This window comes from Nycticebus coucang, chromosome 19, assembly GCF_027406575.1.
Source record: "Nycticebus coucang isolate mNycCou1 chromosome 19, mNycCou1.pri, whole genome shotgun sequence".
NCBI classification, from domain to species: domain Eukaryota; kingdom Metazoa; phylum Chordata; class Mammalia; order Primates; family Lorisidae; genus Nycticebus; species Nycticebus coucang.
The window spans coordinates 6,870,909-6,889,409 of record NC_069798.1 but is presented as its reverse complement, the minus strand read 5'-3'; the positions used below and the strand labels follow the sequence as shown (position 1 = coordinate 6,889,409).

General features: G+C 43.9%; 1 protein-coding gene and 1 non-coding gene across 2 annotated transcripts; both read left to right on the top strand.

Annotated features, from left to right (window-relative positions):
- The first annotated feature begins 5,434 nt into the window (after window positions 1-5,434).
- Window positions 5,435-6,580, top strand: LOC128571923 (40S ribosomal protein S2-like). Its single transcript, XM_053571772.1, has 2 exons — window positions 5,435-6,145; window positions 6,368-6,580. Exons 1-2 carry the CDS (start codon window positions 5,653-5,655, stop codon window positions 6,538-6,540), a joined length of 666 nt encoding a protein of 221 aa, XP_053427747.1. The 5' UTR covers window positions 5,435-5,652; the 3' UTR covers window positions 6,541-6,580.
- On the top strand, window positions 6,176-6,304 carry LOC128572194 (small nucleolar RNA SNORA64/SNORA10 family). The gene has a single exon (XR_008376102.1). It is a non-coding gene; the product is annotated as a small nucleolar RNA SNORA64/SNORA10 family (small nucleolar RNA).
- Window positions 6,581-18,501: the final 11,921 nt, after the last annotated feature.

Genomic DNA, 18,501 nt, shown 5'->3' with positions numbered 1-18,501 from the left:
CGGCAGTCTTACTGGCTTTTTTTTGTTGTTTGTTTTGTTTTTTGGCTCACATGAAGGACAAAAGAGTCTGATAAGACAGAAAACACGGAAAGCAATAGTGGGTCAGAGACTCATTAGATTTCTTTTGGGACAGAATAGGCATGGAGAAAAAACACTGAACAAAGATGCAACAACAGAACTTCAAAACCTTAGGATGGCATTTCCAAGCAGGGCTGCCCTTGGCCTTAGGGTTTCTCATACTTGGAGGTGATATAGTTTGTGTTTCTAGTTGGTCCCTATGGAAATCTACAGTGCTAGAGAGACAGGTGCTTGCTTCTGCCTGCAATCCCCAGGGTTCTACAAACGAACCTCTGAAGACATAGAACTCAGCCTCACTTTCAGGAACTTCAATTTCGAAACCAAGGATAAATTCGTGTCAGTGCAGGGTCATGACCAAGTGCATTTCTTGTGTTTCTGAGAAGTATCAAAGAAGTTCAAGCCCAAACGCTTCCACCACAGAATAGGAGGAAAAGAAGTGAGGCGAACTCTAAAGAGCTTTCCTTAGAACACATCAGACAGATCTTGCTCTGTCTGGATCAACAACAAGGGGCAGTGACAGCCTCCTCTGTTTCTGTCTTCGGCCCCTTTCATTGGTAATATTACACGTAACTGCGCTCTCAATTAGAGACCCACCAGGGACTGTTGTCTCATTCAAATTTCCCCAATAGCCTGAATTTTCTACCATTTTCCATGTACACCATCAAAGCTGGATTCTGTGTCTCACAAAATAATTGAGGTCTGAGATGAGAAACTAGAGAGTGTTGGCAGATCGGAAAGCAGATCAAAGCTGAGCTTGGTTAGGGCTTCGCAGGGGAAGCTCCATTGACGGAACAGCCGAGAAGAGGCCCACGGCTAAATGTGCTCTGTGTTCCCAGAGCATATCCTAAATGTCACACTAATGTCATTCTTACTATTGTGTATACTCTACAAGCACCATGGATAGACGACTTGTCCTACTGAGATCTAACAGTAACTCACATGTCTGATCTGCTTTCAAAATTAGTTGTGATGTGAGTGGCTGTGTGTACACAGCAGGAAAGAGAAACACGAAGATGGGGTGTTAGTTTTTGAAAGTAAAGAGACATGAGATGGCAAAATTGCTACCTGGGTGACAGATCTCTGATTCATTGGTCGGCATTTTCATAACTCATGCTTACCCTGCACTGCAGTTCCTACATTCGTCACTCAACAAATACTTACCAAGCACCTCCTGTGTTATGGTTGTCATTCTAGGTACTGGGGATAGCGTGTAGGAGACCGGTGCCAGTGACGTCCCCTTTCTGGAGGTGGGGCAGATAATAAACAAGCTAGAACATTTCAAATCTTGATGCGTCTTACGAAGAAATTAAAAGAGAGTGTTGTGACGGGGGTAACAAGACAGAACAATTTCTTTGGTATTTAAGGAAGGCCTCGCCAAGGAGAGACATTCCACTGAGAACTGAAAGCTGAAAGGGAGCCAGTCACTTGAAAGTACTGGGAAAAGGAGATAATTAGAAGATGTGGTCTTTCTAGCATATAGTCTAGTTGGGTTCATCAGAGCACCTTAGGCGGAAAAAAAAAAAAAGAAAGAAAAAGAAAATGATCAATGGAGGGAGAAAACAAGTCCAGGAATACTTCAAAGATCTGGCTGTCCCTGCGTGACCTGGATTTGGGTAAGTGGAGGGAAGTGATAGGCGCTTGGGCGTGTAAGCAGAGATGACCTGGACATCACCTCTCTGGGAGGCATCCTGACCCACACTAGGTGGTAGAGAAGACGTGACAGCCCGGGTCGCAGGTGGCCACGCACACCACCGACAGAGATGGTAAGAGGCTTGGGGTGGGAGGGAAGCAGAAGGTGCTGCAGCCTCTTGCTGCTCAAAGAGTGGTCCAAGGACCAACTGCATCGGTGTCAGTCAGATTTCAGACTCCATCCCAAACCCACTGACTGAGATTCTGCATCTTCACAAGATGCTCAGATGATTTAGTGTGCATACTAAATTTTGAGAACCACTGCTCTAGTCCGGTCCTCATTGTGGGTACAAGGTAACAGAACTTACATGATCCCCATCTTTGCTGTCCTGGGGTGTGTGTGTGGGAGAGAGAGAGAAAGAGACACAGAGAGAAAATATTTTGCTTTTATATGTGTTTGAAATAGTGAATGTAGACATCTGTAACAGTTGGGGCCAGATGTATTTCTTTTACATAGGGTGGCAGCATGTTATTTTAATTCAAACAGAAAAGAAAAGTTGTAACTGGGTAGATTTTGCAGGTTTATTCAGCTATCTAGAAAACAGGTTTGTTGGATTTGGAACCTGAATTCATCTTTCTAGAAGATCAAATTGATCAGAAGAGTACTGGATTACTCTTTGAGTTCATACCATTTGTATTCAGGGAACTCGATCCCTTCTAGCCTTGAGATACTAAGCAAATTACTTAAGTCTCTGCATAGTGGTCTTGTCTATAAAGGGGTGACTTATGACCCCTGTCTTCTAAGGTAGTTGTGAAGAAAAGATGAGTTCTTCAGGGCTTCAAGCAGTTGTGGGGAAGGGTCCCTGTCATGTCCACTGTCCCTGCAGAGTCCCTCAAATGAACAGAAGGAAGGAAAAGGCGAGTACTTGCTACGCATGTGTCCCCAACTAACTGTGTCACTGTCCTCAAGCAGACAGTGCTGTCATTGTAGACAGTAGCTGGGAGAAGGCATTAATCAGATGTCAGTGGTGGTTGTAATGATGACAGTATTTACAGGGTGCTAGTTACCCATGAGGCGCTGGGGACTGGAGGTGCAACGGAGGGCAAAGGCTACGCAGAAACCTTCCTCTAACTGCTCTGTGGTTCCCAATTCGTCCTGGCTGGGCTGCAGAGGCCCCCTGGTCTCCACCCTCTCACCTCCTCGTCTTCTCAGATTCACACTCCAACAGCAGTTGTGTTTTGAGATAGGCTTGGGTTTCCTGAAATCTCACACCATTCTACTGGGACCTTCATGTGCGTTCACTATTTAGGAACCCGGGGGTGGGGTGGGGGTGGGGGGTTGCCGCTTCTCACACCCTGAACATGTGACTATTGAATTAACGTCTAAGGGGTCAAAGGGCAACCATGAGAAATTAAACCTCACATTCAGAGGAGTACCACTTGTTATTTCATTCCCATACCTTTCAGGTAACCCCATGGCAACATCCGTAATACATTTATATTCTTTGGGGTATAAATACAGGGTCATAGCGACAGAGAAGACTGCTTCCTCCAAAGGACCATCACAAAGCATATGGAGGCCTGATACATAAACTTGACCTTATCAGATCCATAAAAGTTACATGTAATGATTAAAATGGGCTGTAAAGTGATATACAATGTATGTTTGTATATATAAATATAAACATATATATACACACACGTGTGTATTTTTGAATGAGAAATGCACACAGCATTTTTCACACTAAACTTAGTTTTGAACTTCCACAAAATCTTACTGACAATCTGGTTTCTTCATACTGAGAAGACTGAAGTAGCATTACGCTGGAAAAGCATCACAAATGTTTATTTTCTAGCAAGATAAATGCCAACGTCGCTTCCTAACAGGCAAAGCAAAGTGATTACACAGCTTTCTATAGAGGCAAAATATTCGTGTGGTATACTAGAAAGTGATATGCAGAAAAAGCAGAGATAATATTTCAAAATATTTCTGAATTGTATTATTTTCTGAAACCACTACCCTGCCAAGGGTCAGGCTTGGGCTACTGACAGCTCTAGACAGAGAGAGAGAGGTAAGGTCTTACAGCAAATTGTGTGGAAGCTTAATATATTCACCTTACAAATAGAAAATTTGGCTGGGTCACAGATTGTCACAAAATTCCTCCAGATCACTTATAGCTTCTGACTTTTGATGACATTAATATTAATGCAATGATAGAAAAATTATACTTTTTGGAAATTTGATACCAATCAGTGTTACAGCTCTACTTTTTTTTGTTGTTGGAGATGATGCTTTTCCCATTGACAGAGATGAACCTATATATTAAATACAATAAATATATCATATCTGTATGTATGATCAAGATTAAGAATCTACAATCCAAGGGCAGAGAATTAGAAAAAGTCATAATTCAGCAGTCATTTTAAGAGCTTATTCATCAGAGAGTAGATCTGGGCAATGGCTTACTCTAGAAATGTGAGAACTCAGAGTATTTCTGCAGCTTTTATTTGTAAAGCAGGAGAGAAATTGCTCAGGCAGCACATCCAAGCTGAAGATGCAGGTGAGGAGCTGGCCTGGCGGGGTCAGGGAGCTGTGCTTCTCAGGCTTCTAGGACTCACTGCTGCTCAGAGCGCTGATTTTTCTGTTCCCATCTCCACTGACCTGTGGAGATATCAGGACTTCAGCTGGTTCCTGTCTCCAAGGTTTAGAAGCAAGACAGCTCCTAAACCATTGTCAAAACAATGGTTTTTAAACCTTTTCCCTGGGTGAGCTCTTCATCTCATAGGTGAGTAAAGACTTGAAAATGTCCTGTTTATTTAATGGATGTAGAAAGTCAAACTAGACAGTTTCATTCCCTCTTCGCTTTTGCAGCCATAAAAAATATCAAGGGCATATTGCATAACCTGTTGCACCCAATACATATTAACGCTCTATGATATATAATGTGGAATAGTTGGTATTGAAAGATGTGGTTAAAAGAAAGTACTAGATGGATTTTGAGGTTCCCTCCTGTTCTTTGAGCCTGCATGTAGAGAAAACTTTGGAAACTTCTAGAGATAGGTCATTTTTGTAATGTTCATTGGGCCACTTTTTCTTCTTTCCTTGTACAACCGAAAACATTGGTTTATACAAAACAGTAAAATCACAATACCCCAAAACACAGAGAAGCTACTGGGTTTGAGTTTGTCTTGCCCTCACTTGGATTAGTGATTCTCACACTTCTGGAGGTGGGACATTTGAAAAGAGCGCTTCTTGGAACACCATGAGATACCAAACTGAAAATCAATTCATGTATGATTATAGATTGAATTATTAGTTTCTTATGTAGCAATATAGTAAACATCAACTATATAAGGAATATATATGGAAAAAAACCTTAAACCTATGAACCTTTGTCTGATAACATTATTTTTTCTAAAAATTGGAAAAAAATACAATCATTCTATTGGAGCCATATGGGACATCTTGACCTAGTTATGGAACACTAGTATTTCTCAAGAATATAATTTTTAAAACGTGGTCTTGGCTATCATGAGGGTTAGACAACTAAGAATCTCTGTCTGGGGGCATTCCTTTTGTTTTTGTCACTTAACATTGACATTTGCAGTCACATGGCCCCCACTTGCCTGCTTGCTTTTTCTCCGTCCTTCCTGGCCGCCTTTAGCACTTGGCTGTTCAGGTTTGTTTAACTCAATAACTACCTAATTTCACTTCTTTTCTGATGAAAACACCAAATGGCGGATGACGCCGGTGCAGCGGGAGGGCCTGGAGGCCCCAGGGGCCCTGGAATGTGAGGCCGTGGTGGTTTCTGTGGAGGCTTCGGCAGCGGCATCCGTGGCCAGGGTCATGGCCCAGGTCGGGGCCAGGGCTGAGGCCGCGGAGCTCGCGGAGGCAAGGCCGAGTCACCAAGGCCTGTCACCAAGCTGGGCCGCCTGGTCAAGGACATGAAGATCAAATCCCTGGAGGAGATATATCTTTTCTCTCTGCCCATTAAGGAATCTGAGATCATTGATTTTTTCTTGGGGGCATCTCTCAAGGATGAAGTTTTGAAGATTATGCCAGTGCAAAAACAGACCCACGCTGGTCAGCGGACCAGGTTCAAGGTGTTTGTTGCTATTGGGGACTACAATGGTCACGTTGGTCTGGGTATTAAGTGTTCCAAGGAAGCAGCCACTACCATCCGAGGTGCCATCATCCTGGCCAAGCTCTCTATTGTCCCAGTGCGGAGAGGCTACTGGGGGAATAAGATGGGCAAGCCTCACACTGCTCCTTGCAAGGTGACAGGCCGCTGTGGCTCTGTGCTGGTACGTCTCATCCCTGCTCCTACAGGAACTGGCATTGTCTCAGCGCCTGTGTCTAAGAAGCTGCTAATGATGGCTGGGATCAATGACTGCTACACTTCAGCCAGGGGCTGCACTGCCACCCTGGGCAACTTTGGTAGGTGATTACACACAGGATCAGCCATGATCTCTCCCAGCTCCGCTTGATCACACAGATGTAGTGTGTGCTTGGCGTTTTCAGGGAGAGAAAGGAAGGCTCTCCTAATGCACGACAGAATTGCCCACGGTGGCCTCTGTTCCTGGGAGTGCAACATCTTCAGGTCCTGGGGTCAAGGGTTTGTCTCAAGTCATACCACCAATCCTATTTTCTGTTCTCTAGCCAAGGCCACTTTTGATGCCATTTCCAAGACCTACAGCTATCTCACTCCTGATCTCTGGAAAGAGACAGTGTTCACCAAGTCTCCTTACCAAGAATTCACTGACCATCTTGTTAAGACCCACACCAGAGTCTCTGTGCAGAGGACCCAGGCTCCAGCTGTGGCTACAACATAGGGTTTTTATGCAATAATAAAGTGAATTGAGTCTGTTAAAAAAAAATAAAAATAAAAAGTAACTACCTAATTTCTCTGGGAAATACCCCAGAGGTATTCGCTGATATATTTTCCTAGATGGAAGTGATCTTTGCCGTGCACTTCCTTCACTGAGCAGACCCTTCCTTTTCATTCTTCTACCCTTCGGAGGGCCGAAGCTCCTTCATTGGGGTGCTGTTTACTCTTTTCTCCTGATCATTATGAACTCCAAGTATCCACGCTCAGTATCCCCAGGGGAATTCCTCTTCTATTTATTTGTATTCAAGATCTCCTTATCCACAGAGGGACAAGTACCTAGGGGCCTGTATTGTTTTAAGACAAAGAAAGGGCTTTTAACCCCTTTTGAGTCTATTTTTGAAGAAACATTTCATGAACTATTTGTTACATAAACCAGGTGATCTGCTCAGGTCTAATCCAGACACCACTACCATGTTTCTGTTTCAGACTTTTCCCAGGGCGTTCATTCTACAGATGGACTTTTGGTCACGGTACCTCTATCTGAGGCCGATGATGATGGACTAGTTCCTTGCAAAACTCTCTAGAAGTCTTTCATGGTGGTCCTCCCTGCACCCCCTCTCTTGTTATGAGTCTCAGGTTTTCAAAAGGATCTTCTTGGCCCATCGTGCGTGGCCCATGCCTGTAATCCTAGCACTCTGGAAGACTGAGGTAGGAGGATCATGTGGGTCCAGGAGTCCAAGGCCAGCCTGAGCAAAGGAAGACCCTGTCTCTACTAAAAATAGAAAAGAAAATTATCCAGGCAGGGTGGAGGGTGCCTGTAGACCCAGAGTCTCAGCTACCCAGTAAGTTGAGGCAGGAGGATCCATTAAGCCCAGAGTTTGAGGCTGCAGTGAACTCTGAGGACACCACTGCACTCTACCCAGGTGACAGAGGGAGAGTCCCTCTCAATATAAAAAGGGAGGTGTCCTCTGCCTCCCTTGCCAGAGGCCCTTCCTCCCCCCACAACCTCTCTGGGCTTTCCTTTTCTTCTCCCAGCAGCCAGGGACTCTCCTCACTTCCTCTTCTGGCTGCGCACCGGTGTGTTCTCCCCCTTTCCTCTCCCCAAATGCATTCTCAGTCAGACGTTTCCCCTTGGCTATCACCTTTCTTACATCCTTCCAGAAAAAGCAGGAACATAATTTTTAGAGTTTTGCTGTCAATCCCCAGAGCCCATAGCCTGCAGAATGTAAATAATAATATGCCCGAGGCATTTACAGGGATTACAGGATTTTATAAACTGATTAGGCTGTAAACGAGAATCTCATTGGCTTTGTTGCAGTTTATTTCCAAGAGTGTGGCTCCCCCATCCACCTTCCTGTCCTACAGTTAGCAAACTGCACAGATCCACTCTTTGTCACAGCCCCTCTTCCCGGTACTGTGGGCCTCAGGAGTTGGACAGAACCTCAGGTGTGTGCAACACTGAACAAGGTGGGTGATTCACATCTCTGAGACCTTCCCCATTAGAAAGATGGCGCCAGCCTCTGCCTCAGCTCTCATCCCTCCATTTCTCACTCTCATTCACTGTGGTCACTGCTTTATTACTCGTCACCTGTTTTAATATTTCAGGCAATTATCCTGCATTCAACTAGAAAGCAGGCTGCATCATCTTGTTTCCAAAGAAAGTGAGGAGCACACACCTTCCCTGCAGAGGACAGTGAGTGGGTTGGTTCACAAAAGGGAGGTACACAAAAGTGAATGAAAAATGTTAGTCTTCCGTTAATCAAGGAGCCTATATAAGTAGGAAGAATTGGAAAGAGGAGCTAACTCTTGTACACATGTAGAAACATGCCATTTTTCTCAATGGAAAGACAATATTATCAAGACGTTGCTTATTCGTTTTGTTTAATGCCTTGTAAGCAAAATATGACTAGGTTTTTCTTTTTAACATTATTCTAGGGTTCTACTCAAGAGACATGGACATATATTTACACGTAAAACTTGTACCTGACTGTTCATAACAGCATTATTCACAATAGCTAAAAAACTATAATAGAACTCACGTGTCCATCAGCTGGTGACTGTGTAATCAAGGTGGGGCATAGCCTTAGTATGGAGTACTACTCAGCAATGAAAAGGCATGAAGTCCTGATGTGTGCTGTAGCGTGGGTGATCTCAAACACATGCTCCGTGAAAGAAACCAGGCACAAAAGCACCAAGTGTTTGAATTCATCTCCATTTATATTAAAAGTCTAGAAGGGGAAAATCTAGAGAAACGAAGTAAATTACTGGTTGCCTAGAGCTGGAGGTGAGATTGAAAAATAACTGCAAGTGAGCACAAGGCTTTGTTTTTCCTGTTAAGATTTTTTTTTGGGGAATGACAAGAATGTTCTAAAATGAGAGTGTGGTGATTATTACACAGCTCTGGAAACATACTAAAGTCCAGTGACTTGTACACTTAAAATAGATGGATTTGATGCTATGTAAATTGTATCTTAATTAAACAAAATAGAATATTTTAAAGTTTAAATATAAAAATAGGGAAATATGAGTATGTAAGGCACTTTGTGGGGGGAAGGTAATGGGGCACTATTTCCTTCAGGCAAAATTTTAGAAGGAGAATATCCGGCTTAACAGATATATACAGACTGAATAATAACAGTAATTAAACAAAATAAGAACCCCTGAGTGCATATTAGATAACAAACTTGGACCCCAACTTCTTACCTTAAACGAGAAGTTAACCCAAACTAGATCAGGTATAAAAGTAAAACAGAAAACTATAAAACATTTAGAAGAAAAAGGAAAAAATCTGTGAGACAGAGGGCCTGGCAAATGAAGCTTTGTAGTTTAGTCAAAGTCATTTAAGGATTCCGAAGCTGGGGGAGAAGCAAAGCTTTCTTATTCTGTAGTTAGAACTCACTTCTGAAAAAAGAGTTTTTATTGGTTCACTACTATCACTACTTGGAAGCCAGTTGGGAAGCAAATTCAGACAAAAGCATTATCATCAATGGTGGATATTGGATGCTAACCAGTGGCCGCGGGCTGCGAGATCCTCAGAGCCAGTTAGTGCCTGATAGAATTAGGCCTGAAGAAGTTAACATCTAAAATTCTAATAAACACTTGGATTATTTCTGGGAATAGACTAAGCTACTTTTCCTTTTAAAATTCTTGGTTTCATGATGAAGAATACATAGAAGAGAAAACATGTGCACCATTAATACAAACTACCTAAGGACCAAGCACAGTTTGAAGTGGGGATGAGAAAAGAGCAGCCAAAATAATACCAAAGTTTTTGAGACAATTACGGCTTCACCCATAGAGTCAGTCTATCCCTATCTGTTGTGCAATATTTTATTGTCCTTTTCTAATCTATTTATTTCTAATCTATTTCTACTCTTTTCATGGCTTGCTTTTCTTCAACTCATTATTTTTCTACTTCTTGTTACTTCTTTCTGTTAGTTAAAAGAAGTTGTACTCGTGATGGTTTGACTTTTCAAGGAGATGCAGAGCTGAATGTTCGCCTCAGGATACACTTCCCAAATTCTCCGGCTCGGTTTCTGTCTCCTGTTCAAAGCCCCTTCGGTGAACTCGCACTTAAACACCGTGGACTCGGGTGGTTGCATCTTACCTCTGCCTCTGGGGTACTGAAGTGCGGGCTGGGAATAATCCTCCCGAGAAGGAACGTGACTCCTTCAGTTTCTTGCTCATCTCAGGCTGTCCTCAGGACAGGGCTGTCCTTCCTGGGTTCATACCAAAATTCTAAAACAGGAAAAGTGAAAACCTCAACACTCACCCACTGAGTCTGAGTCTTTAGGACTTTAGATGCTAATTTGATTGATGAACTGGTATTAAAAGGAACCACCTGAGCCCTGTTCCCAGCAGACTCGCCCACCCCCCTTCCCACCCACCTACCCCTCCCTTCCCACCCCCAAGTGATGTGAGGAGTCTGACTTGTAGATAGTGGGCAGAGGTGGAGTCAGACTGCTGGGGAACTTATTTAAGATGTTTGCAGAGGCTTCATGCCTAGTGGGTCTAAAGAGCTATTTAAATTTTTAGCAAAAGATTCCATATGCCTAGAATGTGCCAGATGGACAGGGAAGTGGCCTGTTAGCCACAGGAGGGATGCTGCATGAATTATAGTCCCCTGCACTCTGTTTTTTTGTCAGCATCAACCTCATCTTGTTGGTTTGTTAGGACAATAATGCTTCACAAATCCAAGGTTATTCTCAAAGGGGTTTTTATTGGTTGTTTCCACCATACACATGGAGAAATTGAGGCAGAGTTTTAGAGAGAAAGAGATGAAACCGAGTGGGAATTAACCCAGGGGACTTCCCATAGCTTCCATTGCTCTTCCTTCTGAGTTTGCTACAAGAACATTATTTATGAAATGTGTGAAATGGTTATAGCACCGAGACTGCCCAGTTCAATCAAGAAACAGCACCTCTGTTACAGCTCCACTTATTTTTCACTGGCCAGAGGTAGCTCAGGGGCAGGGACTATCAAGCGAAAGTTGTAACTTCCATTACCAATCTCTAGGGCTACCTACTGAAAATATGTCTGCGAGGCTTTCCTTCCAGCCTGGGTTAGAAGCACTTTCCCCTCCCAGGGTGTGAGCCACTTCCCAGGGAGTTACTGCTTCCCGGTTTGGAAATCTCCGAGTGGACATAGGCAAGCCATGTTTCTTAAATGAGTTGCCCAAGACCCAACGGTTATCTTAAAAATATAAATATACCCCAAACTCACTAAAATAATGGCCACGAGAGGGGAAGCCTGAAGACCATGATAGAGACATGGCTGTTGCCATGGTAATAACAGGGTGGGCAGGACCTAGAACATTTATTTTAAACCAACAGTTATCTCCTGTGAGTCTGCTGTGAGGATCCCCTGGAGGGCTTGTTAAGACACAGGTTACTGGCCCCATCCCCAGATTTTCTAATTCACTAGGTCTGGAGTAGGCCTTATAATTTGCATTTCTAACAAATTCCCAGGTCTAGCCTGAGGGCCAAATCCATGTTTTCACCTGTTTTTGTAAGGCCTGCAAGCTAATAATGGTTTTTACAGATGAACCCTGCAAATAGTTCCATGATAAGAGACACTAACTTTGAATGCCAATTAGTAAAATTCTGGCCACCCACAAAAAAGAATATTTTTCTCATCAATACGCTTGCATTACAAAAGAATGTAGCCAACATAATTCGAATCTCATCAATAAAAAGTCGATGGAATTTCATTTTCTCCTTTCTTGTATAAGTATTTAGATAATGTCCTCAATTTTACCTCTTGGCTCACATAACCTAAAATATTTACTCTCTGGCCCTTTTACAGAAATGTTTGCAGACTCTTCGTCTAGCTGACGCTGTTGATCTGGGGATGACTTTGAGAACCACTTAAATCATTTAATAAACTACTTTTTATTAAATCCACCTTCTGTTTATTTAATAAAATTCCCCCGGCACAGCCAGTCCTGTCACACAACGTCAAGAGAACAGAGCTTCTCCACATGTGTCTTTCCACTCTGGGTAGAATATCTATGGAGCCCAACAAAATGTGGCATGCAGTGGAATTGGGGGGGAAAAGGTGGTCATTCACAATGACCACAATGTTAAGGGAAGTAAAATTTGGGACTCTGGGGGTTCCCTGACTGTTCAGTGTCCCCAACTTCTGTTTTCCAGAGACTTTCCCCAATGTGCTGGTAGCTCTACAGTCACCACCACCAAGTGTCAGGAGGGAACCTGAGTGTGAATCTTTAGTATTTGTATGTCTGTGGCCCATTTCAAATATTCATTGATACACAAGATTGTTTAATGGGTCATATAATATAGAAACACGTGTTACAATGTTATTTGGAAATCTGTGCACTAAAAAATACTACTTTTTAAAAAATCTTGACTTTTCTTTGCTACAGCAGGTTTCAAGTATTAAGAATTGCTTGAGGTGAGGTTTCTATTGTAGCTTGTCTTGGGGAAGGAGCACCACCTGATTGCTGCCTACTAAAAGAAATTGGCATCCTCTCCGAGGAAAGCTCTCATAATGGATAAGTCAACTGGGGGTTTCTTTTCTGCGTCCTCCTTGGGCTCGGACTGTAGGAAAACCCCACGGAAAGCAAAATGATCTACCAACAGGCTGAATATTGCTTTCACCATCACATTTAGAATGTCCCATGGCAGAAAACTACCCACTGCATTTCCTTTTTAAATCTGGACCCACAATTTGGAAGCACTGTCTGTTAATAAAGTTCATAGAGAAAGCAGCAGAGGGCAGGCTAAGAGTTCTAGTATCAGCAGACCCAAACCTGTCTTCTCCCCATGTCACTGACAGCGGGAGCTGGGCACAATGCTTGCCCTCTCTTGACACCACCCCCTGACAGGTGCCACGGTGTAGAAAACACAACTGCTCGGAAGTGGTTGTAACGATAAAAGTAGATGTGTGCAGAGTCTGCAGAATGGTCTCCAGCACATGGCTTAGTGAGGGCTCCATAAACTGTAGCTTTGGTGTTATTTTGTATAAATTACTCTATTACCCATCAGCTAATCATTTACACAGGGGCCACAAACATCTACGCACATTTTAAGAAAGGAAAAAAACTGCATTAAAATGGTAATACTCAATATATACGGATACTAAAAGAAGAATACAAGTCACATTGCGCACCTGTTATAACTGCAGAAGTCAAAGGTGACCTGAGTATTACAAATTTAATACAGTTTTTTCCTTTCCTAAAATGTGTATGCATTTTGGGGCACCCTTTGTATAGCTGAGCTCCTGACTAAACTCGTCCACCCATCTACTCATTCATTAGAGAAATATTTTTGAAAATCTATTATAAGCCAGGCATCCCTGTGGATCTGGGGACACAGTGTGATCAAGCCAGCTGATGCCCCAGCGTTTTCAGAGCTACATTTCAGGGGACTGTGAACACCTAGAGAGGTAGGTCCTATCCCTGTCTCCCTAGAGCCTAGCACAGTCTTAACCCAGAAGAGATGCTTAAAAGTAGTTTATTAAGAATGATGGGTTCAGTGACACTTGTGAAAAGTAAAGAGGAAAGGCAGCTGTGGTTACTTCCCCTCTGTGGGGTCTGGATCACCGTTAGGAGCAGCCCCGCACTGCAGGGCAGAGACCAGAGCTGTCCTCAGAGTTCTGGGCCAGGCTCTCTCTTTCCAGTGAGCGCAGGAGGGAAGTGATGGCCCCTGGGGAGATGCTGGTCACTCAGACAATGATCTTTGTCTTAATTGCAGTATGTAATTCAGTACTAGATTCCGAGCGGCAGCCACACTACAGTTGTTTTCCTTCATAACTCAGTATTCTTTTCATTGCCATGGTATACCGAACAAATCGTTCAGCTGCGAGTGAGTTCTGGGGAAAGAAATATAATATTGTGTTGCCATGCATACTGAAAGGCAGAGAGGCTTTCATATTATGGAGCAATTAATTAAAGACAATCATGCAAATGTTCCAGATAATACACGTCGAGCATCTACTCACAGTTACTTTGTTATTTTGGATGTTATTCATGGTTGTGTTTAATTTGTTTTTAATATGGATGTACAGCTTTATGTAATCCTGTTGTAACTGAGAAGGAATTAAAGGTCCAGGTGCTCTGAAATACTTCCTTATTCAATTACCCAACTTTTAGAAGACTCCTGTTATGCAATTAACCCAGACTGTTAGCGCAGATATACAGATCTGTCTTCCTTATTGCATGTAGAGATAACTATAAAACTGATTTAAATTCTAAGCTTTATGGCAAAAGCCATATTGCCATTTCTGCCTGGTTCTTGTAACCAATGCTTATCAGTAGTTAGTCAATAAATATTTCTTGGAAAGTTATATTGTGCAAGGTATGGGAATGGAGTTTGGGAGCTAGGTATATAAAGTGTTACAGAGCTGTGTCCTTGGTTTCTAGATACTTTTAGTTTTGTTTAGAAAATACGACACATAGGCATGGGATGATAATTAATAATATAAGGCAATAAATACTGAATATCAAAATGATGACAATAAAAATACTTCTACTGCTGTGGAAGTCCCCAGGAGAGCACGGTCTCTGTGCTCATCCTTGGTTGGGAAAACTTTACCCATTCGGTGTTGTCTGTTTCATGAAAGATTGGACGGATAAATGCAAAGACAGTGGGGAAGTATATTTCCCTGCTTGTCACAGTGTGAGTAGCTTTGGCAGTACCTGGGAGCCTGTTAGACATCCAGAATCTCCAGCACAGCGCAGGGCTGAGTCAGAATCTGCATTTTAACAAGATCCCCAGTGATTCATAGAACATTAAGGTCTTAGAGCAGCAGCCCAGCCTGCAGATCCTCAAGTCACTTTTCTTTACCTGAGAGAAAATTAGAGTCGTACTTGCTAATCTTGTTCTCACGCTGATAAAAAATTAAGCAATTGAAGGACACCATCCATTCACCCAGCCTTAGTGTGCACGCTGTGTGCTAGGAACTTTGTTCCAGTCACGTCTCTTCATATACTAGAGATGGTTTGGGATAGTCAGTAACTGTGGTCGTTTCTCACTGAAGCTTCTGAGGACTAACAGCCAAACACGTTCGTAAGACTCAAGGATGTCCCCATCAACTAGCCAACCTGGGATACCCTGAGAAGTGGGTAATGTTCATTAGGAACTTCCAGGGCACAGGTGATGCCTGGGGAATGCCGAGACGATGGGAAAGCAAATCCAGCTTTCCATTGGTTTCCTCCTGTGCCAAAGACTGTATGTCCAGAGACCTGTGTGACATCTCAACCCTCTAGCAGGCTTCCTCAAAGGTGACATCCAAAAGAGAACTCTTGCGTTTTTCTCCCGTTCTTCTTCTTAATTAATGGTACCACCGTCTACCAAGTTAATAAATAAAAAATGTAAAAAATCATTTGTTCTTTCTACCACATACAATCCGTACAGTTTCCTGTTAATTCTGTCTTCACATCGCAATGTTGGCTGTGTTCCCCCTCTGGGTCCTGTCTGGGGCACTACTGGGGGTCTCGCCTAAGGGACTGTCCCAGTCACCTAAGTGGCCTTCCTGCTTCTGCCTTTGTTTTGACCAAGCGCATCTTTATACAGGAGCCAGAATGGTCTTAGGAACATGTCATGCTTTTATTTAATTCCTCTGCCTGAAACTTTAATGATTTCCTACTTCAAATAAAATGGAAAGTATCAGGCCTCGTTTGGTCTGGGTTCTGCTCTCCTCCCCCTTTCCCTGTTGCCCATTGTTTTAGAAGAATCAATTACGCAGTTAGAGCAGACTACCACAGGCATACACAACCTGTCTCTGTACTTCATACAGGTAGGACAAGGAACAGATGTGTTTTGAGTATGGGAGACAGATGCCTCTAGCCAGCCCATAGAGACCTCACGCCCAGCACACAGCAGTCTTTGCAACGTAGTCAAGGTTGGCTTCCAGGATCAACTTCACAGCGCTGTGGCTGCTTGGACATAAGAGCCTCCCTGAATGAACCTCTAAAGGAGCGACAGAGATAAAAGAGCCCCAAGTCCCCACACCCTGACGGAAAGTGTAGGCACAGCCTTAAGCACGGAGGAAATAATCACACTTGTCCAATGCAAGACTCAGCCCTCCCAGTTGGTGAGTGTGGTAGGCAGAATAATGCCCCCCACAATGTCCACATCCTCATTGTGATGGTGATATTAGAGGCTAACTTGACTGGACTGAGGAATGCCTAGTGAAGCTCTGTTTCTGGGGCTGACTGTCAGGGGTCTCCAGAAGGGATTGACATGTGTTGGTGGCTGGGGAGAGGAAGACCCACTGTCAATGTGGGTGGACACCACCCAACCCACTGCCAGGACAGCCAGAACAAGCATGAAGGTGAATGGGGAGAGTCAGCTTGCTGAGTTTCTCCTCTCCCTCTGTCTCTCTCTCGCCCTCTCTCCACACCTCTCTTTTGGGAGTGGGATGCCTTTTCTCCTCCTGCTCCTGGACATCAGGCTCCAGGTTCCTTTGGTCCTCGGGCTCCGGGACTTGCCTCACATTTGCCATCTGCTGGAGGATCTCAGGCCTTTAGCTCAGACTGGCAGCTGCACTGTCATCTCTGGTTTTGAGGCTTTTGAACCTGGACTGAGCCACACTACCAGTTTTTCTCATCCCCCTCTTTGCAGATGGCCTGTTGTGGGGCTTTACCTTTGTACTCATGTGAGCCAGTTGTCCCTGATAAACTCCCTTTTCCATATATATCCCCTTGGTTCTGTCCCTCTGGAGAACCCTGACGACTCCACTGATCCCCATCCCCACCTGGGAACCTGGGACAGTGACTCCTGCTGGGCAGATACGGTTATGACCATTGAGAAGGGAGATTATCCTGGATTATCTGGATGGGCCCAGTGTTCTCATAACAGTCCTTCAAAAAGTCAGACAGGGACAGGTGATGACAGGGCAGTGTCAGAGTCAGACGTAGTGAAGACACTGAAGATGGAAGGACGTTTGGAGCCATGGAAAGCTGCAATTTCTAGAAGCTGGAAAAGGCAAGGCCCTCATTCTACCCTGGAGCCTCCAGAAGGTTCCAGCCCCTACTGAAAACACCCTTGTCTTTCACACAGGGAGGCCCATTTCAGACTTCCGATGTCTATATCTGTAGGATAATAAATTTTCATTGTTCTAAAACAATAGGTTTCTGAAAATGTGTTATAATAGCAATAGGAAACTGATGTAGTGAGGACAGGGGTAAAAGTAAGTTCCTTCTTCGTTGTCAAGTGAATGCTAGCGTTCGTCAGGTTGAACCCCCTTAAGTTCACACACCATCCTCACAACCTTATTAACTACTTCTCCAGCCTGCTGCTGATAGAAAGGAACAAATGGGGAATTATTGGAGCAAAAATAATGACAGTCACAATATGTGACAATGAATGGCTAAACTGTGGTAGGAAAGAAAACCCAGGGAAAGGCAGCAAAGGCGTACCATTAGTGGTGGACAGGGGACTGGGGGATGCCCAGGGGTATGACCACGCTGGAGGTATCACTCATTTCCAACCCAGTACACCACTCATTGTTTGAATCATGCCCCTGAGATATGGAAAAAAGGTTAATTCGTACCTAATAATCCTCCCTAAATGTCAGGAAATGAGCTTACATTTAAGAGAGACATCCATCAGATGCAGTTAAAATAGAATGATTCCACGCTTCAAGTAGACAATTATCCGGGAAGGTTTGTTCTCTGATGATACCGAACACTGGCATTTCTGTCTTCTCATAAAAGGTGACCTTCAGATGTGGTTTTCTAGAAGATAACGAAGGATCCCGGTATGGGACTTGATTTCCTATATCTTCCCCAGAAAATGGTGCGCAGTGATAGGTGGACTGCTGATTGCAGTTAGAAAAAACTCTTCCTGTCTTCCCGCCATCCTGGGGGAATAGCTGTCGGTTGAAAGAGGCATTGTCAGCAAGCATCGGCGCCAAGTGCTTACAACACAATTAGACAGAGTCATAGCTGACATTTACACATTTTTCATTTTTCATTTCTAACCACCCTGTAAGCATTAACTAATGAAGCCTCATCAGGCACTGAGGTGAAAGAGTTACCTTCAGTATTCTGCAGATGCAAATCGTTCATGCGATACTTCTGACAGTTCGGGGAATGATGGAGAGGAGGTGATGTGTCTCCTGCCCGGCCTGCTCGGGATTTTAAAGCAGGGGACTTTGAGAGGGACCTGGTGTTACTGAAAAGCATCTATGGACCCATCCATACAAACACGTCCAATGGACACCCATCCTCGCCACCCCGTGTGGCATCATTAGAGTGCATGTTTGTCACCTGTGTTGTGTGCTATACACACGGAGCATAGACCCCCGGGGCACCCTTCTCTCCCTCAGACGCTCTTACTCCGGGCCAAGCCCCATCTCTCACCTGGACCAAGGCAGTAGCCTGCTGATGGGTCTCTGCTCTCCCTCGCTGCCACACTGTCTCCTCAAGGCAGCCGGAGGGATTGTAAAAACCTGAATCGGATCAATCCCACTCCTCTTCTTAAATACCTCCATGATTTTG

Excerpts from the sequence above, each read along its gene's own strand:
- LOC128571923 (XM_053571772.1), top strand. The coding sequence starts at position 5,653 with ATGAAGATCAAATCCCTGGAGGAGATATATCTTTTCTCTCTGCCCATT. Across the intron at positions 6,146-6,367 it reads TGCCACCCTGGGCAACTTTG|CCAAGGCCACTTTTGATGCC; the intron begins GTAGGTGATTAC and ends TCTGTTCTCTAG.